The sequence below is a fragment of the Sceloporus occidentalis genome, unplaced genomic scaffold (genome assembly GCF_023333645.1).
Source record: "Sceloporus occidentalis isolate IW3139 unplaced genomic scaffold, rSceOcc1.0.p SCAF_2, whole genome shotgun sequence".
Classification (NCBI taxonomy): Eukaryota; Metazoa; Chordata; class Lepidosauria; order Squamata; family Phrynosomatidae; genus Sceloporus; species Sceloporus occidentalis.
The window spans coordinates 123,136,798-123,162,773 of record NW_028316982.1 but is presented as its reverse complement, the minus strand read 5'-3'; the positions used below and the strand labels follow the sequence as shown (position 1 = coordinate 123,162,773).

General features: G+C 39.4%; 1 protein-coding gene across 1 annotated transcript in view; it reads left to right on the top strand.

Moving 5' to 3' along the window:
• PIK3AP1 (phosphoinositide-3-kinase adaptor protein 1) overlaps positions 1-25,976 on the top strand; it is a 61,945-nt gene that overhangs the window by 1,946 nt on the left and 34,023 nt on the right. Inside the window, exons 2-6 of the mRNA XM_089510823.1 lie at positions 8,455-8,862; positions 15,197-15,339; positions 19,876-20,020; positions 22,593-22,735; positions 25,332-25,461. Of these exons, the coding sequence (XP_089366949.1) occupies positions 8,455-8,862; positions 15,197-15,339; positions 19,876-20,020; positions 22,593-22,735; positions 25,332-25,461 (969 nt within the window). The remainder of the gene's footprint in view (positions 1-8,454; positions 8,863-15,196; positions 15,340-19,875; positions 20,021-22,592; positions 22,736-25,331; positions 25,462-25,976) is intronic.

Here is a 25,976-nt window from a genome sequence, read left to right as displayed (position 1 = left end):
ACAACAGACAGGCTATCACCTATTTATACAGTCACTAGCATATCTTGGTTATTCTCGCTGCTGTACACTCAAAGCATATTTTTTGTATGGCATTTAGCATCATATTGCGTAAGTCTCTCCAAAGCTATAGCCACGTTAGTCTGTAGAATCAGTACGTAGAGAGATCTTGCAGAACCTTTGATACTATGGCCCCATACAGACAGGCCAAAATAAATCTGCTTCAGGTCACTTTGGAGGTATGCATATTAAATGATGCATGCATACTAAGAGTCCGGAAGCCGTGCCAAAGCCACGATCCACTCCTAAGGACTGTAGCGCAGCTTCTGGACTCTTAGTAAGCATGCATAATTTAAACAGCATACTTCCAATGTGTCTCGAAGCAGCTTTATTTTGGCCTGTCTGTATGGGGCCTAACTGAAAGAAAGAAGTTGGCAGCATGAGCTTTCCTAGACTTACGTCTCCTGGTAATGCATTTATTTTGTAATATTTTGGCATCATAACCTGACCCTATACAGATTAAGGAGCAACACAGCCCATTGAGACTTTAAGTGCACCTAAATTTGCTACAGGCTGCAGTCTAAAACAGAAAGTACTGAGTTTCTCTTCCTTTTTTTCATGTGATCTTCTGAGAGAATAATGTGCAAAAGGGAACTTGTGCGTATCTGTTGTGGGCAGCTGAATGAGCTGTCCTCACATGAGCAGCACTCTCACATTATTCACAACTTTATTCGGAAGAGGAAGTGGATTACAGTAGCACGTAAAATCACCCCACTTATGAGAGAGTATATATGTTCACACACACACTCGTCTTTATTACAGCTTTATATTTTTAAGCAGTGAATTATATGCTTCATGGCAGTTTAGTAAAAGCTTGTCATGCCTATGATTTAGCACTTCAGAATCAATTTATCAAACCTCTTACCCTTTTTATCATGCGAACGAGGGACCTTTTGAAATCATTTACAAATACGGAGCAGATCCGAATCACAACCCGTGTTATTCTGCCAGTGGGAATGAGCCCCAACCATTCTGTAAAGCTACCTCATTTGACTTCTGTTGACTATTTTTTTTTAACCAGGTTGTTGTTGTTAACTGCTGTCAAGTCAGCTTTGACCTCTTGTGACTCTAGAAACAAGAAAGCTCCAAGTTACCCCATCATCAACAGTCCTGGCCAGGATTTGCAGACTCAGGGCCATGGCTTCCTTGAGTCTATCCATCTGTACTGAAGTTGGAGCCTAAACTTGGATTGTGATTATAGTGATGGGATTTCCCTGAAGTCTTAGTTATTGTTCAGTTAGATTTTGCATTACTGTTTATCTTTTGACTGCTTTTGCTACATCTCTCCTCACTATTAATGCCACCCCCATTTCTTCTTAGATTTTCATCTCCTGAGTAAAAAATTATCTGACTCATTATGTCCCATTTCTGTCCAATTTAGCTCGCTCAAGTGTTGCAATATTTATATTGTAGTGCTTGTTTTAATATGCCTAGCTTCCCCTGATTCATGCTTCTCACAATCCTTGTTCCTATAATATGTGTTGTGCGGCTTTAGACTTTTGTTTCACCTCTGAGAATGTGAACAGCTGAACATCCTTTCAGCTTGAATCAAACTCTGTCATTGGCCACTTATAGTTGTGCTCATAGTTATACCCCAATAGCTTGTGGAGTGCTATTGGGAATTCCACCTTCAGGCACTATCTCTTGTTTCATTGTTGACAGTTCCATTATAGGGTTTTCGTGGTAAAAGATATTCAAAAGGAGTTTACCTGGCCCCTTTTTGCAAACTACTAAGAAGTGTTAGCTATAGTGCCACTGTCATTGGCTCTGAGAGGTCCTCCACCAGTGTCACCCACCACCACTGTGGTTGCCCAGTAGCCGTTTGGCATATTTAGTCTGTCTCCTCAGCCAGACTGACATTCAAGACCTTACCAGCATTGTGGCATTGTTTTCCACAAAAATATTATACCACTGTCTAACCTTTGGTGCATTTTCTGTATGCTTTAATAGGTCTTTGCTATTGGCTGCTGAAATTCAGTGCTATGATTTTCCACTGAAATTTGGTGTTAAACTTTGAGGGGCACTTTGAGAGGTCACTGAAATTGGGGCTGCATGTGGCCAATGGCCTACATTTGGCTGACCCATGGACTAAAGCATCAATCAGTATTGAACAAATATTGAAAAAGCCAATATAGCTGCACAGAAAACTCAAGGAAATGAAAAAATCGAGCATTACAGATTGCGTATCCCTTATCTAGAATTCCAAAATCCAAAATACTCCAAAATCCAATATATTTTTCAAGCCTCTGTTTAAAGACCTCCAAGGAAGGAGAGTCCACCATGCTCTGAAGGAGTGTGCTTTACTGGTGAACAGCTTTTACCATTCGGGGAGTTCCTCCTAATGTTGAGGTGGAATCTCTTTTCCTGTAGCTTGCATCCACTGTTCCCGGTTCTCTTCTCTAGAGTAGCAGAAAACAAGCTTGCTCCCTCCTCAATATGACATCCCTTCTAATATTTAAACAGGGCTATCATATCACCTCTTAACCCTCTCTTTTTCAGGCTAAACATCCCCAACTCCCTAAGTATCTCTGTATCTCATGGTTTCCAGGCCCTTCACCATTTTGGTGGCCCTGTTCTGGACATGCTCCAGCTTCTCAACATTCTTTTTGAATTATGGTATTCCAGGTGAGGCCTGACCAAAGCAGAGTACAGTGGCACTATTATTTCTCTTGATCTAGACACTATACTTCTATTGATGCAGCCTAGAGTCACATTGGCCTTTTTAGCTGCCGCATCACACTGTTGACTCACGTTCCACTTGCGGTCTACTAAGATTCCTAGAGCCCTTGCACATGTACTATTATCAAGACAGGTGTCCCCCATCCTATATCTGTGTAATTCATTTTTCTGCCTTACATTTATCCCTCTTGAAATTCATTTTGTTAGTTGTGTCACAACTTTCTATTCTGTTAAGGTCATTTTGAATTTTGATGCTCTCCTCTGGGATATTAGCTACTCTTCCTAATTTGTTGTCATCTGCAAATTTGGTAAGCGTGTCCCCTATTCTTTCATTCATGTCATTGAACCCTGTGGAATTTGGGTTACAAATCAAGATTGATAAGGAGTTAATCAGGAATTAACATAAATGCATTCAGTTCTGTAGTGCCAGATGAGCTACATCCTAGAATAGTGAAGGAACTTGCTGATATACTTTTAGAACCATTGCTATTGAAGGGTTTTCAAACCCCTTTCCTAGCATGCATGAAGATCCCTTCCCAAATGTGGTTTCCTGAAGAAGACAAGCTGGGAGTCCTTGATAAAGTGTAAGTCAATAACTGCCAAGGGCAATTGGAACAGCAAGATGTTTTGTTCTACTAGCTGGAGAGTGTTGGGTTGCCTGGATCCTTACTTATACACGTTGTTTGTAATAATTGATAGAGGTTTAAGCTTTTATCAAGCGTTTGACTAACCGTGAATACCAAATCTTGGTTTATACCATGGTCAGTGGGAAAAGTAGCTTTGGTTTTACGTCTGTTTTGTGTTGCTTTCCCAGAAATCTCTGAATGTATTATTTGCATAGTTTTAGTACTCAATGTTAATCTCTTGATCCTAAGCATAAAGATTAATAAAGGAACAATTCATCTGAACAAAAATAGGGAAATAAAACAGGTTCTGCTTCTGCAGTTGATCTCATCACTGCTGAACAAATAGTTACTTCAGCAATTGCCAGGCAAAATAATCCAATTGTATTATTAGGCAAAGGTGGGGATGAAATACTTTTATTTTCTTCCTTGCTGTTTCATTTACTTATTTTAAAAAATGTACAGAGAAAGCATAACACAATTACAAGTTACTGCGAGCGAGACAAATGCTTATCAGTGCATAACTTTGAAAAGTGTCTTTCTGGAATATAAAATCCCAGGGCAATGCATATAGTCCAAATGCTTAAATTCTGTTAAGTTAGTTCTTTAAAACAACGAAAACAACCAGTTTTCATCTTTCTAACTAAGGTGAAGAAAATTTCTCCCTATAGTGCAACACGCTGGTACAGTAACATGAGGAAGAAGATATGCTTTTCCAGTAAATAAAGTATTTACAATAAATAAAGTATATAAGCTTTTACAATAGGTTGGGGAAAATAAAAGCATTACTGCTATGAGAAGACTTCAAATGAGGAAACAGATCAAAAAGGACTTAACCAGTATTTCACATAAGCCTCAAGAGGACAGATGAGTCATAACATGAATATATAATAAGAGGATACCAAACCAAGATGAAAAAAAGGTTCTTCTTGGTCATTGCTAAGACAATTTCTCTAGCAACACCCTTTATAAACTATTTTTGAAAGACAAGTTGCTTGCAGACCTCCACATCCTAGCTATTTCAGACCTTGCTGTTGAAAGCAATGGAGATATATTAAGTCTTAACTGGAAAGATTATAATAATAATAATAATAGGATTTATTTATATGCCACCCAATCACTGGGTATCCGGGTGGCTTACAACAGGGGGGATAAGAGATGGTTCCCTGCCCTCAGGCTTACAATCTAAAAGACATGACACAAAAGGAGAAGGGAATGGAGAGGAGGGGAGGGGATCAGGTGCAGCATTCTTCTCTCCCTCTGAGGCCTGGACCAAGGCAGATGGACCAGAGGGAGGGCTCTCTATCTTCAGGCTGGCCCTGATGGAGCTGAGCCAGCCTGTTCTCTACCTCAGAGGCCAAAAGATGACAGTTATGGAGGGAGGGTGCTCTATCTTCAGGCTAGCCTCTGATGACGCTGGGCCAGCCTGTTCTCTCCCTTACCGGCCGAAAAATGACTATTGTTGTCTACCTTGTTGACAACAGTAAAAGAGGACACCAAAAAACTAACCTTCTGATTCAGTACTTGAGACAAAAATACAATTTCATCCTTCTAAAATCCTGCCACTTTGGGTCAATATAACTACCCATGGAAATGTGCCTTTGCTCTCCATCCTCTCCAGCCAGGTGAGGGGACAGAGTTGCTTATTCTGGATAATGTTAGAGGAATAAAACACCATCTACAAGCAAGCTTTTCAACATTTTCTGTAGCTACCTCAGAGAGGGATTTAAACAGAGGACAAAGTCAATGTTTTCTCTAGTGTGCTGTTAAAGGGACTGCAAGGTCTGCCCCCCCCCCCCAAATGCTCCCAGTCTTGTGGCATAGACATTTCTATGAATCTCCAATATGGTTTGGAGGCCGAACCTTTAAACGGACAAGTTTTTGATATGTAGAGGTCTTGAAGACAACTCAGTGTTCTTGGGCAGCCATTTTTAAATTGTTTTAAGGTGACTATATACACCTCACTTTTTTTGAAGCCACGGAGTAGCGCCATCATAGCCCCATGTGGCTCATTGTTATTTTGTGTTTACACTTATGGTTGGCCCTTATCTATCTTTCCTTATCTATTTTACTAATTCTGTGAACTGAAAGGTATGGCAGCATAACTTGAGATTTGAAATTGCAAGGCTATCCATTTTATATAAACTGTATTGTGCTGTTTAATCACAAATCTATGGAAGAAACTGGAGACGCATCTCTATGTATTCAATTGATGGATGTTTTTCTTATTGGCTTAAAAAAAAACCTCCAGTGTGTTTCAGCTTATATTGCTTCAGGGACTTTATAAAATCATAAAAAGGGACAAAACATAAATGCATAATGAAACAATACAGGATATTACATTGTATAAAATTATTATATTTGCGTATTGCTTATGATCTGCATACAGTAAATGATATGAGAATTTCAACTCCAGAAATGTCTGCTATTACACTGCAAATAGGAGCATACAGGCTGTACAAATGTAATAATGACTTGTACAATGTAATAGTCTGTATTCTTTTATTATGTTTTTAGGCATTGTCTCTTCTTATGGTTTTATATAGCCCCTGAAGAAGGCCTTGAGAGCACTACAGGCTGAAACGTGTTGGGTTTTTTTTTACCAATAAAGCATGCATTGAATGAGCACCTTGAGATATGCCTCTGGTTTTTTCACATTTTATTAAGTACTCCCCAGCTTTTGCTTCCTGAATCACAAGTCTTCTTTCCTCCCTGTAATAAAACATTTGAGTAGCATCTGCCATGACAACGGCTTTTGCGTGTCCAGTAAAAGATAGTTTTAAATACTCTATATACTCATGTATAAGTCTAGAAATTTAGATCAAAAATTGACCCCCCCAAAATTAAGTCGACTTAATGGGTCAATGTAAGTACTGTGCTTTAACTCTTATTTTAAAAAAAGGAACCATCCCCTGGCGAAAAGCAAGAGTACTGTATAATCTATCCTGGAAGCACTGAATTCCTCTAGTCTCTCATCCATCCAGCCTTAAGAAGGAGCACAAAAAGTTATGTCTGCTGGAATTTTGTAAGTTCTTTGACATTGTTTTGCTTTGCTTCATCCTTTAGATCCTTTGCTATATGTCCCTAGGATTTACCCTCGACTTATCCATGGGTCATAGCATAATTCATAATTCTGGCCCCAAAACTTGCCCTCAACTTTACATGAGGTTGACTTATATGGTAGACTATGGCCTGATACAGACAGCCAAAATAAAGCTGCATCGAGTTACTTTGGAGATAGGGTGTTTCAATGATGCATGCATCCTAAGAGTCCAGAAGCTGCACCAAAGCCACGCTCCAGTCCTAAGGACTGGAGTGCAGCATTGGTGCAGCTTCCAGACTCTTAGGACAGATGCATCATTGAAACACCATATCTCCAAAGTGACTTGAAGCAGCTTTATTTTGGTTGTCTGTATAGGGCCCAAGTATCAGTTGTATTTTGACTATGGTGATTCATCTATGTATAGAAAGATTTAGAGATAACCATTGCAGTAATGTTTGTTTCATCCATTTTTCAATGGCATATAGTTACAGAATGTAAACTGCTTCAAATACTCCATCAGGAAAAGTCCCATATATTTAAAACTCGAGAAAAACAATTCAGATTTAAATTTTAAAGAAGTTGTTGTTTCATTGGGATGGTAACCCATGGTAATATGTATTCGGAATAGTTTATTGGAAGAAAATGAAAGTTTCTGGAAGATATTTAGATCTTTTTGAATTTCAAAAATGGAGGACTTAACATTTTCTAAAAATACTAACATATCAGCAAAACACAATTACATGTTTTTAAGTTATGGCGATGTGTGCCTTTCATATTCTTATTATTTCTCATAGGTCCAAAATACACTGCAGAAATAATCCAGTTTGAGACTGTTTTATCTGCCCTGGCTCAGTGCTTGGGAATTCTGGGAACTGTAGTTTTGAGACACATTTAGCCTTCTCTGTGAGAGAGCTCTGGTGACATAATAAACTACAACTTCCAGAATTCTTTAGCACTGAGCCTGGGCAGTTAAAGCTGTCTCAAACTGGATTGTTTCTGCAGTGTGGATGCAGTCCAAGAGACCACTTTGAGAGGGTTATTCAGTCCTATTGAAGGCTTTTAAAGCATCCAATGACAATATTGCCACCTGTATGTTTTAATTTATTGCCCCGATAGATGCCAAATATATATCTAATAGCATCTAACATCTGATGATTGGGCTCAATTATTATTATTATTATTAGACAGAAATTGATGGATATTTTTATATAAACCTTCTTGGAATAATTATTACTTCTGTATTCTTGAGAAAGGTATAGTAAATTGTAACACATGGCCACAACTGGAGGAAAATAAGAGCACCTTACTAGTCTTGCATGTATCTTGTTCATTGCTTACGCAAAAGAATTGCCACATATGTTGCAGCTTAGAGATCACCTTATGATTAGAATGATTTTATCAAACTTACCTATCTCTAGCACCAGGAATTCTTTCTCTCCCACTTGAGATCCCTTCTCATACTCTTTTCCTTTTTCTCACTCTCTTTGGAGACCCACTCCTATTACAAGGTTGTGGTGATTTTAAGTGTATTAATTGATTAAGTGAAACAGAAATTGATGAGTAGCTGCATTATTCAATATTTGGGGCAGTTTATACCAGCTTGCATGCTCGGTAGGGCTGAGTGTTCGCAGGCTCCAAGCCCTTCTTTCTCCATCGGGGAGCCCATCTAGACAACGCATACCATGATATCCATGCGGCGCAGCACCCAAACGGCACTCCGCGGAAGGGACATGATTATGGTGCGCAAGCGCATCTGTGGTGCCCCTTCCGGGACACAAAAAGAACCTTCCAGGAAGTGGGTGTTTTTTGGTCCTTCCGGAGGCCGCAGCATCTAGTTGCTACAGCTTCCATCCGGACCTTGAAAATGTGGCGTTGAGCCCCCCCCCCCCCCCATCTGTAGAGGCCCTTTGTCTCATTTCTATAGGTATAAGCTATTGGTTCGAACACAGTGCAGCCTTCATCTTGTTCGCTTTGCCCAAAGTTGGTAATTCAAACCATGCAGCTTAATATTTTATTTGTAGAACCCACCTACCTTATTTTACTCCTGTGCAGAAGAACGCCCTGACACATGTGATGTGCTGATTGTATATGGGAAAGATGCTAGTGACTGGTGTCAGTATCTTCAGAGCCTCTTCCACTCATGCCAGGAAGTCCAAAGCTATCAAGTGGAGACCGGGACTGCTATTTCCATGGAGGATCTTGACTTCTTCAATCGCAGCAAGTGTATTATTATTTTACTGTCATCTGAACTGGTACAGAACTTTTATATCCCTGCTGTCCTTCAAAGCCTACAGAATGTTCTTCAGCCACCACATAAAGTGGTGAAGCTGTTCTGTGACGTTTCAGAATGTGAGACTTACAAAGAGTTTTTTGAAGATTGGTCCCAGTGGAAGCAGCTTACCTATGATGATGACTCTGATGTCTACATAGCGGCTGTCATGAAAGCTATTTCTGAAGGAGGTAAGCTGGTTTGTTAAAATATTTTTAAAATTACTGTAAAGTCCATTTTGCCACAAGTGGTAGTAGTCCAAAGATGAGCAAAATTTCCATGGTAGCTCTGAGGGGCTGAAGGTAGAGGCTAAAATTAAAACTGATCCCAGTAGAACAGCCCAGTTTGTTTTGAGTACAAGACTGCAAAACCTAAGTCTCCTTGGGCCGAAACCATATACACACTTACAGAGGAGCAAGTCCAAATAATCTTTCTTGGATCAACTTCCCTTGAACCATGTGAAGTTTCAGATGCAGAAGCATCCACTTTGTTCAGTTTTGAGAGATTTCAAACAATACTGTCCATTCACCTTCATTCATACAAACACCCCTCTGCATGTCACCCACTCATCCACCTCTTTCATTCATTAACATGCATACATGAACGTGTGTGTATGTGTGTGTACGTCTCTCTCTCTCTCACTGTCATACATATCTATTCAGTTATTCAGACACACAGAAACCACCAGAAAGACACACACTTGATATTACTCCTTGACAACTTTAATTTTCTTTTCTTTTATTTATACAGTGTCTTTCTCCTAGCAGGGGACTCCAAAGTTTGTGTTTATGTAGCCTCAAAAAGGAGCTTTTCTGACCTCACTTCTCTAATAACCCACAACACTACCCCAGCCCACCCAGCCTCTTTAATCCAGTTTGAGACAGCTTTTGAGGGAGGATAGAATAATCAGCAAACCTGTTTACCTTTTATTTTAGTAACATCTAGGTCTTCCACATGTCTTCAGGCCAGTATGCCTTTTGTATGGGAAACTTCCTAATGTTCCATAAATCATTGTGGTCTCTTAAAAGCATGCCTTACACTAAATATCAAATATGAAAATGTGCAAGAGGGGTGTAGGGTGTTCTAATAACAGTTTGTTGCTTTGGTATTAGCTGGCTGTGAATGTTTTGCTGTTCAGGCAGGAGCTTTTAACTTGTTCATTCTTTCAACATTTTCTACATGGCTCAACATGCAGCTTTTAAAAAACGAATGAGCAAAATCAATTCAGAAGGTTTCAAGTAATGCATGTTATATTAACATATTGTTATGTATAGATCATCGAATCATAGAATCATAGAATCATAGAGTTGGAAGAGACCACAAGGGCCATCCAGTCCAACCCCCTGCCATGCAGGAAATCACAATCAAAGCATCCCTGACAGATGGCTATCCAGCCTCCATTTGAAGACCTCCAAGGAAGGAGACTCCACTACACTCCGGCGGAGTTTGTTCCACTGTCGAACAGCCCTTACTGTTAGGAAGTTCCTCCTAATGTTGAGGTGGAATCTCTTTACCTGCAGTTTGCATCCATTGCTTCTGGTCCTAGTCTCTGGAGCAGCAGAAAACAAGCTTGCTCCCTCCTCAATATGACATCCCTTCAAATATTTAAACAGGGTTATCATATCACCTCTTAATCTTCTCTTCTCTAGGCTAAACATCCCCAGTTCCCTAAGTCGTTCTTCGTAGGGCATGGTTTCCAGACCTTTCACCATTTTAGTCGCCCTCCTTTGGACATGCTCCAGTTTCTCAATGTCCTTTTTGATCCTCTTTGTTCTTTTTTAATGTTATTTAAAAAAAAAATAAGTTAAACATCAGTTAAGTTAAAACATATTTTTTAAAAAATGATCCTCAAGGCTGCCCCTTTTCCAGTCTCTCAATTATTCTAAGTTCCTTATTGCTACATAATTTTAAAGCAGATGACGAAGAGATTGAAATATTTCCAAGTTTTCCATACTTGGACTCAATCAGAATGGAGACAGCAGTCAAGACATCAGAAAAAGACTAGAACTTGGAAGCGCAGCCATGAAGGAGCTGGACAAGATCCTGAAGTGTAAAGATATATAATTAAATATCAGAGTTAGGATCCATGCCATTATGTTTCCCATTTCTATGTATGGTTGTTAAAGCTGGACAGTGAAAAAAGCTGAGAAGAAAAAAATAATTAGATATGTGGTCCTAGAGAAGAATTCAGGGAATACTGTGAACCACAAAAAAGAGCAATGGATTGTCCACAGCAGATCAGACTGAACTCTCCTTGGAAGCAAAGATGACTAAACTAGTCATATTTTGGCCATATCATGAGAAACAAGGACTCACTAGAAAATGCTATAATGCAAAGCAGAGGGCAATAGGAAAAGAGGAAGACTCAATCAGAGACCATGAGACTGCAGGGGCTGAGCAGGAGACTGCAGGAGAGTATCCTGTTGAGGATAGGGTGACTTGGAGATCTCGCATACATAGGGTCGTCATGGGTCAAGGTTGGCTAGAAGGCAGTTAATAAAAACAAACTGGGCCCGCATGCAGCTTGTTGGGCTGAAAACGTTGAAGAGCTCAACTTTGAAGAGAGTAGAGATGTGTGGATATCATTATGTAGCTTAGTCACCAGGTGGCATTGGATTTATTGATATTTGAGTTGATTCAAACTTTTTGTGGTGTCCATGAGCAACAGTAAGGTTCCTGACTAGCTTTCTTCTAACAGTTAGAATCTAACTGATGGTCCCTTTAAGCTTTTCATGACACACAGAGAATACAGATCCATGGGGCTGATCTGTAGTTTCTCTCCGGCTCACGCTATGTCATGGTGCTCTGGGGCTTCTGTCCCTCCTATTTACTTCATTAAAACTAGCATTTGCTAAGTGTGTGACTAAGGCTGTGTCTAGTTTAATTTTTGGAACAGAAAAAAGGACAAGCAAGGGGTATTGTGTTGATCCCAAGCTTTCTCATAGACCTGTGATACTTTTAATATAGCTGCATAATTAGTCATGGTAGCATGAAAAGTACTTATTATCCTCCCCTTCCATTTTAGTACCTGTGGCCCAAAATGGACATGCTTGAGAAGAAGCTGACAGCATTTTTAAAAGGTGTGCTCTCCCAATATACTCATGAATGTAAGCCACTCTGAGAGCCTTTAGGGCTGAAGGGCTGGGTATAAATACAGTAAATAAATAAATACTGTAAATACCCAATATATTATTTTTGAGGGAGTCTCAAGAACCATGTAAAAGCAAAACAATGAGAATGCTCTGGAGTCATCTAGACCCTTGCCCTCTGCCATTCCTCTGATGTTATAAGAAATGAGATTTGGAACCTGAGAGGAATGCAGTCTTGTGTGTACTGAGCTTTGTGCCTCAAAACGTCATGGCTGCTACACCATCTTCAGTCATCTCAGTATTGTTTAAAGAGGACAAGTTTCTCCCTCCTCCGTGACATCATTCCACTCTTCTGATAAAAAGGACTAGATTTTTCTCACAAGGCAAGAGTTCTCTTGCATTGGTAGCTTTGAAATGGCTGCAGGTGCAGGGAAGTATTGTAGAAACCCCCTGTTCCTCTCACTTTCTCAGAGGAGAAAGAGCACTCTCACTCCTGCTGAAAGTTCTCCCTGTGTAATAAAATCTGTGAAGAAGAAAAATAAATTCTAACTGAAACAAAATCAAATGTATCCAACTATAATTCTGTAAAGTAGATTAGAGTAGACAATAAAGTAGACTAGCTAATCATCTTATGTTAGAAACATATTCCTTGGAAAATGTTTGTGCAAGCTGGCTGGGACGTTTTGGAGCTGAAGTCCAAAACTCCTGGAGGACCAAAGTTTGGTAACTACTATTCTAGAACTAGATTTGGAGCAGCCCAGATTGCTGTAGCAGGGAGTGTATGAAAGCTCGAAAAGTTCTAATAAAAGAACATGTAGAGCAATAGAAAATGTTAATGTAAGAATTTGTGGTTTTGTGGAAGAGAATTGAAAAGGCAGTATGTTAACCAAAATCAGGTTTTCTTTTATAAACCATAGCAGTCATCAAAGGAACGCAAGGGTTTACCATTCAGCTACAATGATCTTATCACCTACTTCCTTTTCACAATTTTCTTTGCCTGTGCCATTATAAAACTGGGTATTTGAAAGTTCCTCAGAGTCATGGTAGCCTGTTTCATTTTTGTTTAGTCCAGTAGCTTAATGGAAAAACAAAACAACTTTCACTTTATTTCTGACTACTGGCTATATATTGCTGGAGGTTGTATGCCTATAGAATCACCCAAGGCAAGAGAACACATTCTCAAATCAGCCTGGACGATCAAATAAGCACCAGTGCAGTAAACAGCCAGGGCAGCTTCAGGGCAGCTTCCAGATGTGTGACGCCAAAGCGCTGTGCTCCTTTTGTGCAGCAAAAGGAAGAAGAAGGAAATGGTAGGGCCACTATGTGGAGAAGATGTCAAAATGCTAACAGGGGACAGAGAAAAGGCAGAATTAGTCAACACCTTCTTTGCCTCAGTCTTTTCAGAAAAGGCAAAGGGTGATCAACCTGAGGATAATGGAGCAGAGGACAGAATAGGGGAATTTCAGCACAGAATAAGTAAAGAGATAGTACAGGAATATCTTGCTAATCTAAATGAATTTAAGTCTCCAGGACCAGATGAACTACATCCAAGGGTATTAAAAGAACTGGCAAATGTAATATTGGAACCATTGGCAATAATCTTTGAGAACTCCTGGAGAGCAGGAGAAGTCCCAGTAGACTGAAGGAGGGCAAACGTTGTCCCCATCTTCAAAAAGGGAAAAAAGGAGGATCCTAACAATTATCGTCCAGTTAGTCTGACATCAATACCAGGAAAGATTCTAGAGCAGATCATTAAACAGAGAGTCTGTGAACATCTAGAAGGCAATTCCATAATCACAAAAAGTCAACATGGGTTTCAGAGAAAGATGTCATGCCAGACAAATCTCTTTCTTTGATAAAATTACCAGCTTGTTAGATGAAAGGAATGCTGTGGATATAGTATATCTTGATTTCAGTAAGGCCTTTGACAAGGTTTCCCATGACATTCTTGCAAGCAAGCTTGTAAAATGTGGGATAGACAAGGTAACTGCTACATGGATTTGTAACTGGTTGACCGGACGAACCCAAAGGGTGCTCAACAATGGCTTCTTTTCATCCTGGAGAGAAGTGACCAGGGGAGTCCCACAGGGCTCTGTCCTGGGCCCAGTGCTATTCAACATCTTTATCAATGACTTGGATGACAGATTTGGGAGCATACTTATCAAATTTGCAGATGACAAATTAGGAAGAATAGCTAATACCCCAGAGGACAGGATCAAAATTCAAAATGACCTGAACAGACTAGAAAGCTGGGCCAAGGCTAACAAAATGAAATTCAACACGGAGAAATGTAAGGTACTGCACTTAGGGCGGAAAAATAAAATGCACAGATATAGGATGGAGGACACCTGGCTGAATGAAACTACATGTGAAAGGGATCTAGGAGTCCAAGTAGACCACAAATTGAACATGAGTCAACAGTGTGATGGGGCAGCTAAAAAGGCCAATGCGATTTTAGGCTGCATCAATAAAAGTATAGTGTCTAGATCAAGAGAAGTAATAGTGCCACTCTATTCTGCTTTGGTCAGGCCCCACCTGGAATATTGTGTCCAGTTCTGGGCATCACAATTCAAAAAGGACATTGAGAAACTGGAGCGTTTCCAAAGGAGGGTGACTAAAATGTTTGACAGTGGAACACACTCCCTCAGAGAGTGGTAGAGTCGCCTCCTTTGGAGGTCTTTAAGCAGAGGCTGGATGGCCATCTGTCGGGGATGCTTTGATTGAGATTTCCTGCATGGCAGAGGATTAGACTGGATGGCCCTTGTGGTCTCTTCCAACTCTACGATTCTATGATTCAAAGCCTCCCGGACAGCAGGATAAAAGGGCTGTCAGTTCATCCCCTTAGTTGGATATGTCTCTTTTGGACAAAAGTTCCCAAAGCTACAGCTTTGTCAGAAGGAAGACTATTTTTATTGGAACAGGCTACCTGGGCAACTTTATAAACGGTGAAGAACTTCATTGGCTTTAAGTTACCTCACACATCCTCTGTAAATTGAAAAGAGAACAGAGTAGCAGATTATAAGAAATGGTGCTAACATTATAATAATAGGTGTTTTACCAGAAAATTAAAAAATAAAATAAACGGCAGTGACCTTGGAATAAAAATCCTTATAAAATCCGTGAAATAATATCTTCTACCACTTTTCTGTTTGTTTGTTTTTTAATTTATTTTTAAAAAAACCACCTTTCTGGATATCTGTAAGGTTGGGCACAGAATAGATAGTTTATTGCAGAAGATGCTGGGAAAAGTTATATTAGGCCAGAAGCATATTAATTCTGTTTCTCAGACTGAGAGTTAAAAACCTATTGAATATCAAAAACTAAGGACTGTGAAAATGGACAGTTCAACTTCCTTTTCAGGTAATTCTTAAGTTAAATAATTAGTTTGTTGCTGAACTGCTTTTGAAGATACCGTTTTTCTTTGTGCCCTGCTTAGATTCTGGTTGTGACTCAGTGACTGATGCAGAGGTGGAAGATGACAGAGACCTACACAATTCATGTAATATTACAACGAACCGGCAGCATCGGACCAGACTAGGAAGCCTAGTTGCAGTGCAGCCAGATCGCATACGCTGTGGGGTACAGTATGCTTTCATTTTTTCAGGATTAATAAGAGAGGGAAGGATGCAGTGGCTGTTGATGGTGTTGATTGTTGTGCTGTGGGTGTAGCTTAACTGTGCCACAATGTTCCCGGCTGCCCCAGGCTTGTGCTTGTATTGCTAACCCAAAATACCTATCCAATGGTGTTTGTTTTCCTATCCCCATAGTGTGTAGGGTGGTGTATCCTTTTCCTTTTAACCTGGAGAAGAGAAGGTTAAGAGGTGATATGATAGCCCTGTCTAAGTATTTGAAGGGATGTCATATTGAGGAGGGAGAAAGCTTGTTTTCTGCTGCTCCAGAGAACAGGACTCAGAGCAATGGATGCAAGCTACAGGAAAAGAGATTCCACCTCAACACCTGACAGTAAGGACTGTTTGACAGTGGAACACACTCCTTCCTCGGAGTGTGGAATCTTCTTCCTTGGAGGTGTTTAAACAGAGGCTGGATGGCCATCTGTCGGGTATGTTTTGATTGAGAGTTCCTGCATGATAGGGAGTTGGACTGGATGGCCCTTGCGGTCTCTTCCAACTCTAGGATTCTAAGATTCAGCAAGGTCTTTAATATAATTTATTTGTCCTGTAATCTTTAATCTTAACAAGTCCAGTTTTTCTCTAAATTCCCATTACTTTCTGTTATGTGTTAATTCAGATCTAAAATCTGGGTAGACATCTGAGATATTAATGCTTCAATTTTAATGAGCACAGGTCATATTTATGATGTCTTTTATATCGAACTCTGCTTAAATTACAGTCTCAGAGGCAATATTTATTTCCTCTTTTCTAAAATACAGCTTGCATAGTTTCTCTTGTTCATCTTTCTCTTGTTCATCTTCCATATCATATTTCAGTAATTTTAGATACTTGCTTATCATCATTTGAGCACAACATTTCTTCAAATTTTGACTTTGACACATCAAAGCCCAATAATCTCATGTCCATTTTAAATCTCTCAATCGATTGTCTATTTAAAAATGAATGTTTATACCTCATGTCCCCCATTCATCTATTGTTTTCAAGATATTTTGATCTTTGCCACATTTCAAAAGATCAGAATATGCCAACCATTTTTCTTGAAATTTGTTTTCTTTGATATTTTACCAAAGTCTTGATCTATATTTACTACATATTCTCAACAAAACTTTTCTAACATAATGATTATTAAAATCAACAATAGGTTTAATTTTATCATATCATAAAAAAGCACGCCATCCAAATCTTAAATCATATCTTTCTAGTTGCAAAAGTCTCTTTTAAAAGAGTTGTGAAATCTTCCATCCATACGAATCCACAAACATTAAACTATAATTTGAAATTGGAAGTTTGATCTTTAATTTTTGAGTGCTATGCTATCTTTCTCAGTTCTTAGTTTTGCTTAGTTTCACTTTCAAATACTACCTCAATTAAGACTGTACTTTGTATATTTATGATGCAAATAGTTTGTATTCCACCACCAAGTGGAGGCTATTTAAGGTCTTTCAATAATATTGTAAATCTTTGGAAAAGTTTCTGTCTGGCCAACCTTAATGGATGCTTGTGACACTTCAGCTTTGCAATGCGGAATGTTGTAATTTCCAGGGCTCACATTTCTACTAGACAACTTTTTAACTAAGTTGGACTGTTAACCGGGAGACTTCATTGTGTCTTGTGGAATCCTTACATATTGTTATATGCTTATAGATAATAATTAATCTCACAAAGCTAAGAGCAGTATGCAAACCTTGCTAATAATGGTCAGCCATCTTGGTCAGAATTTAGCTCATAGTTTTATTCTGATCTGTGAGTAATGTTTCTTAGAATGCATCACTAGCTGGGAGCAGTAGAATCATAGAATCATAGAATCGTAGAGTTGGAAGAGACCACTAGGGCCATCCAGTCCAACCCCCTGCCATGCAGGAAATCCAAATCAAAGCATCCCTGACAGATGGCCATCCAGCCTCTGTTTAAAGACCTCCAAGGAAGGAGACTCTATCACCTTCCGAGGAAGTGCATTCCACTGTCGAACAGCCCTTACTGTCAGGAAGTTCCTCCTAATGTTCAGGTGGAATCTCTTTTCCTGTAGCTTGCATCCATTGTTCCGGGTCCTGTTCTCTGGAGCAGCAGAAAACAAGCTTGCTCCCTCCTCAATATGACATCCTTTCAAATATTTAAACAGGGCTATCATATCACCTCTTAACCTTCTTTTCTCCAGGCTAAACATCCCCAGCTCCCTAAGTCGTTCCTCATAGGGCATGGTTTCCAGACCCTTCACCATTTTTGTCGCCCTCCTTTGGACACGCTCCAGTTTCTCAATGTCCTTTCTGAATTGTGGCGCCCAGAACTGGACACAATATTCTAGGTGGGGCCTGACCAAAGCAGAATACAGTGGCACTATTACTTCTCTTGATCTAGACACTATACTTCTATTGATGCAGCCTAAAATAGCATTGGCCTTTTTAGCTGCCACATCACACTGTTCACTCATCTTCAACTTGTGGTCTACTTGGACTCCTAGATCCCTTTCGCACGTAGTTTCATTCAGCCAGGTGTCACCCATCCTATATCTGTGCATTTTATTTTTCCGCCCTAAGTGCAATACCTTACATTTCTCTGTGTTGAATTTCATTTTGTTAGCTTTGGCCCAGCTTTCTAGTCTATTCAGGTCATTTTGAATCTTGATCCTGTCCTCTGGGGTATTAGCTATTCCCCCTAATTTGGTGTCATCTGCAAATTTGATAAGTATGCTCCCAATTCTGTCATCCAGGTCATTGATAAAGATGTTGAATAGCACTGGGCCCAGGACAGAGCCCTGTGGGACCCCACTGGTCACTTCTCTCCAGGATGAAAAGGAGCCATTGTTGAGCACCCTTTGGGTTCGGCCGGTCAACCAATTACAGATCTATTTAACAGTTCCTTTGTCTAGCCCACATTTTACAAGCTTGTTTGCAAGAATGTCATGGGAAACCTTGTCAAAGGCCTTACTGAAATCAAGATATACTATATCCACAGCATTCCTTTCATCTACCAAGCTGGTAATTTTATCAAAGAAAGAGATTAGATTTGTCTGGCATGACTTGTTTCTCTGAAACCCATGTTGACTTTCTGTGATTATGGCACTGCCTTCTAGATGTTCACAGACTCTCTGTTTAATGATCTGCTCCAGAGTCTTTCCTAGAACTGATGTCAGAATAACTGGACGATAATTGTTGGGATCCTCTTTTTTCCCCTTTTTGAAGATGGGGACAACGTTTGCCCTTCGCCAGTCTGCTGGGATCTCTCCTGTTCTCCAGGAGTTTTCAAATATGAAAACAGTACTATTGAATTTAATAAGAGCTCAAAGGCTCTTATTAAAATTAATGAACAGGACCAATTTTCTATATCGTGGAGTCAAACATTGGACAATATTCAATGCCAGTCATCCCCTGGCAGAATCCTGCAGAAATGGGAGAGGTGATCTTCCCTCTTGACTACAGCCTGCTAAGTGTCCGATTCTGGAGGGCTAGAAAATCCTCTGGAGCAAGCAGAGGCAGAAGGATAGGGAAAAGGAAGTTAGCTGAAATGCTCAGTAATTCCACTAGTTACCATTATTCAGTGTTTTTTTTTTAATTTAAATGCATACAACTCACAAAAGTGATTGCTTATTAACTGACTAATATTCTACTTTATTTGGACTTTTGGTAGAGGATATGAAGGAATCTGGAATTGTATACTTATCTGTTCTATTTATTCAGATCCTTTATGATGAGTAGTAACTGTTAAAGAAGAAAGAAAGACGTTAAATAGGAACCAATGTTACATTTAAAATTATATGCCATATGTGGAGAAAGTACCCAATTCATGGTTGTTAAAGTTAAAATTACAAGACAGCACAAACATTGAATTGTTACAAAGAGTATAGTTATTGAAGTTCTTACCATTATTGTTACTACTGCAATTGTGAGGGAAGAAAGTCCCACAGTTGTGTGGAAGTCACTAGTTCATGTTCATGTGCAGATCAGAACGGTTGAGCGAAAACTATGAACAACTATGTCAGTGGCTGAAACTAGTAAGGCCATCCATCCGCACAGTAGCCACCAAAGTGAGGGGGAAAATCCCCTGGTAAATTCTGAAACATAATTGGTTCCATCAGTCTGTGGTACATGAATCAAACAGACTGGTCTACAGAGGCATAATATACATCAACTCGGATTTATCTGAATTAGGATATTTGCATTTACCATTCACATGTTTTCCATGTGAGGCAGTGATTTAGTATTAAATGAAAACAATGTGACTAAAAATTGAAGATTGTGGACTGAGAACTACAAGCAGGAAGTACTGTACTTTTTGAAACAAAGAAATCATAGTCCCAAGCCCACTGGAGGATACATATACACAAACCGTTTGTCTTGTAATTTGGCACAAATTGCTCTTTCTGCCTCCTGACATTGAAGAACAGGAATCTGTCATTCATAGGATTTTACTGTGCTCTTCTGTGGGGTACGGGGTCTTCTCAGAAGTGATGGATTCTACTTTTAAAAATCTTATGCTCTGTTTTTAGGTGCAGACAACAGTTTACATGATCTTAAAATGCAAGCTTGATAGCCAAGTAAAAATGGAAGTGGAATTTTCCTCTGACAGCCATCAGCCAGTGCGAGTACAGGCTAGGATGGAGAATGAATATACAGTCTCAGTTTGCACGCCTGGTAAGTACAAAAGGTGGCATCCCTTTATTAACCTTCATTTCTCTGGCAGAAAATATTAGCAAAATTGATCCTTGTTTCAAAAGTGAATTAACAGCAATCAGCAAACAAGAAATTGCTACTTCTTTTCAAGGCTGCAGCCAGCACCTGTTATAAGTAGTTAATTTACATAAAGCTACAAATAGATGATTGGTAAAATGTGGCCATCTAAAATAGCCTGATTAGATTATGATTCGTGTTTTTGCACTGAATAATATCTGAAGTAGGGGGTTGCGGGTCTGATGGGCTGATGCATGACTTCCAAACATGGGGAGAACAGTCTCCACAGGAAGCAGAAGCTCACTTGCATAACTTGTTTCCCTCACTCAGCCAAATGTCCAAAGCACCCGTTCATTTTCACCAAATGATATTTTGGGAAACTTAAAAGAACTTTTCTTCAATCTATAAATGTGATGGTTATATGTCTTTTAAAAAATATTACATTTTTGCTAATATTTCATTAGTTTATATCCAGAAGACAATGTGTAAAGAAATAGCACATGAAGTTTGAATAAACTCGATTCAGTTTTCAAAAAAAAAAAAAAAAGAGATTCAACATAAACATTAGGAAGAATTTCTTGTAAGAGATATTCAGCAGTGGAATAGATTGCCTCAGAGAGTAGTGGACTCTCCTTCTTTGGCGATCTTTAGAGGTTGGATGGCAGTCACTCAGATGTGTTTTAGTTTTGTGTTTCTGCATGGCAGGGAGTTGGACTAATCACCCTTGCAGTCCCTTCCAACTCTATGAGTCTGTGATTCCAGATTCTTAATTAAAACAAAATAATTTCTCCTATTTGCCTAAATAGACTAAACATACCAATGCAATCACAATGAACTCTTGTTTCATTTTCAAGCAGATATTTTTTCAGTACAGTCCATCACAATAAATGTTGTACTTTTCTGGCTTAAGACTATAGCAAATTTCCCCTGAAATCAAGATTCTGAACCTATTTTTGGGATAGCATATTGCAACCTGAATATCTTGGAAAGAAATCCAGAGTTGATTCACTACTCCATTTGACAAGGAAGCCACCTGCTATCATTGCCAGTGACTGACACTTTCATCCACTCTCCAAAAAGTAGCAAATATGTGAATGTTTAGGTTAAGAGTTCTTAGTCAGAAGCGCTATGTTTCTACAGTCTCTGGTTTGATTTCGATTGTGGCTAAAACAAGCTGGAAGCATGAAGACTCTCCATGGAAAATTCTTGACCTTCCTGTTTTATTTTCAGATACGATCAACAATATGGAAGTCTGCAAGTTTCTCTAATGTTATCTTTTACCACACATTCAAGCGGTTGTGAAAGCAATATTTCTTGTAGTATGCATAATGTCATTACTCCCTTTTAAAACAGTGCTACCATTGCTTTTTGGTGACATGCTTTTCTGACACTTATTTGTAGAAATGTCTCCTCATTTTTTACTGTGCTACATTTAGGATTGAATAATTCTTGTGAACGCATAAAACTGCCCTTTCCATAAAATAGCATTAATGGTCAGCTTGATGCAAGTCATATTTCCCATTACACAGTCCAAGGCAAAAGAAGGGTGGATATTGATGACATATACTCCAAGATTTACCTGTGCCTGTAAATTCTTTTGATGGTAACCTTAACTCAAATTTTATACAGACCACTCTTTCTTAAGCATTCTTCTCGAAACTTTCTTCTAAGGATACAAGATTATTATTGCTGATGCCATTACTGCTTCACTTTGTTACACTGATTTTAAATCTAGACATACAACTATGCAGTTATAGCAGTTTGGGACTACTTTAACTATCATGGTTCCATTCAATTAGATATTAGCATCTGTAGCATTGTATTATAGTGCTGTAGTTCAGGGAAATACATACCAAAACTGTCTGACTTAGAATTCTGAGTATCTCACCAAACTACAAATTCCAAGATTCCCTAGACTGGAGGCAAGATCACTAACAATAGTATCAAATTACTTTAATTATATAGTGTGTGGATATAACTTCAGTTTAATGCAAAGAGCATGTTACAGTACTGTAATCTTACAGTCAACAGATAATGAATGACATCTCCATGTTCCAAAAGCAAGTGTAGCCTGCCTATCGTTTAAAACTCATAAAAGGAATCTGAACCATGGCTACAACCTGGCCACCCAGAAAAAATAACCTATGGTCATTAACGTGTTTCTTACAGAGATTCATGTGATGCCATCCACAACAGGCAAATGTCCATGCTATCTTCAGGTCTTTCTTATGTGGGTGGATAGAACCATCAGTATAACCAAATAAAGAATTGCCATAATCAAACAGCCCAATAATCTCTGAAATAAGGCAATTGCAAATTAAGAGTAGAACAAAGGCAAAGACTCTAAGCTGTCTCTCAAAAAAGCAAATCATTCTAAATAAAGACTCAGTGGCTCTTCAGCGCCTATACATTCAGCTGCTCTATGGTTTAAAGAAATACATATGGACAGTCATACACAAATTGAAATTGCTTTCAAAGTATCGTGAATTTTCTTTCAGGTTAAGTGTTGATGATTAATCTTTGTCTCATCTTCCAGAATTACCACCTGGAACTGCGTGTCTGCGGTTATTTTCTGGTGATTTAATGATAGTTGAAGCAAGCGTCAGCTATTACACTGATATGGAGGAAATTAGCAACTTGTTGGCTGCAGCCGCAAATCCAGTGGAATTCATGTGTCAGGTAAAATGTAGCTTCTAATGAAACAGAGGAAAGAACAGTGGTATTTGCTACCATGAAATGTAGCAACAGTTGCCAGATGGAATTACTCTGAAAAGGGATGGAATACATCTGTGGAAGATTAAGGTCTGGAACAGACTGGGAATTCTGGGAACTGTAGTTTTGTGAGACATTTAGTCTTCTCTGTCAGAGAGCTCTGGTGCCACAATAAACTACAGTATAAGGATTCCCTAGCACTGAGCCAGGGCAGATAAAGTGGTCCAAAACTGGATTATTTCTGCAGTGTGTTTTGCACCTGTGAAGCTCAGAGGGATGTTAGAGTGGGCCAGGAGATGATATCCATCCTCCTCCACCAGAGGCCTGGTGGTGCGGTGGTTAAATGCCAATACTGCAGACACTTACTCACAAACCATAAGGTTGCAAGTTCAGAGGCTCAAGCTCAACTCAGGTTTGGATCCTTCTGAGGTTGCTAAAATGAGTACCCAGTTTGTTGGGGCAAATTAGCTTACACTTTGTAAACCACTTGGGGAGTGCTTAAGTGCACTGGTAAGCAGTATAGAAATGTACTTCCTATTGCTATTGTTAATCAAAATGGTTCTTCATTCCTGTGAGTCCTGGCTTCATTATACCACTGATGCTGCATCCTCACTGCAGAAGTAATCCAGTTTGACACCACTTTAGCTGCCATGGCTTAGTCCTTTGGAATTCTGGGAACTGCAGTTTTGTGAGTCAATTAGCCCTCTCTGTCAGAGCAGTTAATGTGGCAGTTAATGTGGTGTCAAACTGAATTATTTCTACAATGTGGATGCAGGTTGGCTCAGTAGAAGTAGCAACAGCTTCTGGAAAAACTAATGTGGAAACCCAAGCAGCAGTAAGTGGTCTAACTAGTGGAATTACTGGGAAGTTACTACTGGAATTAATGGGAGGATGGCCCTTGTGGTGTCTTCCAACTCTATGATTCTAGGTGAGAGCTGAGAATTTTTTTAAAAAATTGTGCTGAATTTTAGCGCCCATACTACCTCCTTTCTACAATAGCTCCACTGGTGGCTGGTCTGTTTCCATACACGGTTCAAAGTGTTGGTTGTTAACTCTGTGGCTTAGATTTGGGCTAGGGCAGGCTCATATGTGGAGATATAGCTTGCCAGAAAGCCAAGAGAAGCCCTTAGTCTCACCTCTTTTACTGGCATGATTGGTGTAGAGATGTGTAAGCAGCCCCAGCCACCTTACAAGGGAGGATGGAATGACCTACTCCTTGCAATCTTTCCATCGGCAGAAATTTTTTTTTATTCCAATGGGCTTTGGAAAACTAAAAGGTTTTAAAGAAAGGGATAGGGGAAGGATAATCTACTTTTTCTGTTTTAACTGTACTGTTTTTTAAAGCTGCTTTTTATCATTTTTAACTCTGTATTTTAAATTGTTTTAAAATGTTGTTGGCAACTTCATTCCATTTTAATGCTGATCTTTTGTAACTGTATTATATTTTAAGGTTATATTGTAAGTTGCCTTGAGTCCTAATTTGGGGAGGAAATGTGGGGTATAAATAATGACGGTGGCAGTGACAATAATGACTTCTGAATTGACAGACCCAGTATTAATTCCAAGGGCTGCTGGGGACTATGGAGGCAGTGAATCCACTGTTGATTTTACTGCTGATCCTCCTCCAAAGAATAGATTTCAACATTGGCCGAGCTCCCATTCAACGTGGAAAGAGCAGAGTGGCAGTCAAATCAAGATGGTTTTTGCCGTTCTCAGTGTAGCAGATCTATTGGCTGTCCTGGTGTCCTTTTGGAGGAAAATTGGCTTTGGGCTCATCTACATTTGCCAGAATACTCCAGGCTGCCCCTGGAGTGTTCTAACCACAAATACCAACAGAATCTCCCCCTTACCTGCAGCAGCAAAATGCATTGATGATGAGCAGCTGCCTTCTGATGCAGTCCTGTGAGCCAGCCAGCACCGCCAGTGAGGGCCCAAGTCACTGAAGTCAGAACAAGGCAGACAGCCTCATTAGTGTAGCCACTAACATGATTTTAGAAACTCCAGGTGCATCTGTACTGTAGAAATAATGTAATTTGAGACTATTTAACAGCCATGGCTCCATCCCACAAAATTCTGGGATTTGTAATTTTATGAGGCACCAGCTTTCTTGCGCAAAGAAGCCTAAAGACCTTGTAAAACTACAAATCACAAGATTCCATAGGAAGGAGCTACAGCACTTAAAGTGGTGTCAAACTATATTATTTCTATAATGTAACTGCAGCTTCAATCTGAAAAGGAAACATAGGATGTCCAATATTTATATCTTTATTTATGATCTTATTTTCAAAAACTATAATCTCATTGAGTGTGTATATTGAGAAACCACATTTTTACCAGTGGTCAGAAGCTGAGGAGCTTCTACCATTAGAATGCAGCATTGCTACCCTCCTGTTTAAATCAATCAATCTGTTATGGAGCATTTATTGGCTGAATGCTGGCAAGCAGTTCTCCAATAAAGGTATTCCCAAGATTTTTAAGGCAATGGACAAATTATAGATACATTCAGTTTCAGAGTTTTGTTTTTAAATATTTCTGGTATTGATGGATTCCTTTTTGTATTCAGGCGTTTAAAATAGTACCTTACAACACAGAAGCTCTGGACAAAATTCTGACAGAATCATTGAAAAAGAACCTTCCAGCATGTGGTTTGCATCTCTTAGGGATCAACCAGCTAGAGGAAGAAAACATTACTAGTGAGTTTGGTTGGAAAAATATTCCATAAATACTTACAGTGCTCACGTGTATTTAAAATGCATAATACTATGGTAGGAATAAATGAGACTTTCCTTTCTCTTTCCCCCTTTGTTCTCAGTTTACTTCTGTTGCTGTAAACTTAGTTCAGAGTGCCAAAGTTGGTTGCACTCAATCCAGTGGGGGAGAGGAGAGGAGGGGTGGAATTCTGCTCTTCTTGATTGGCTTAGGCAAAAGCAAACTGCTGCAGCCTCTCCTGGCTTATATATTTTTTCCCCTCAATAATCTTTGCCATCTTGGCCACACCCTGATATTGTTTGGCCATGTGTGTCTCTATTTTTGTCCCTGAAATGTTGGACATTATAGAGAACCAGTGTGGTGTAGTAGTTTGAGTGTTGGTCTACAACGCTGGATGTTTGAGTCAGCCACTCAGTGGGTAATTTTACACAAGTCACATTCTCTCAGGCTTAGGAAGGCAAAGGCAAACCCCTTCTGAACAAATCTTGCCAAGAGAACC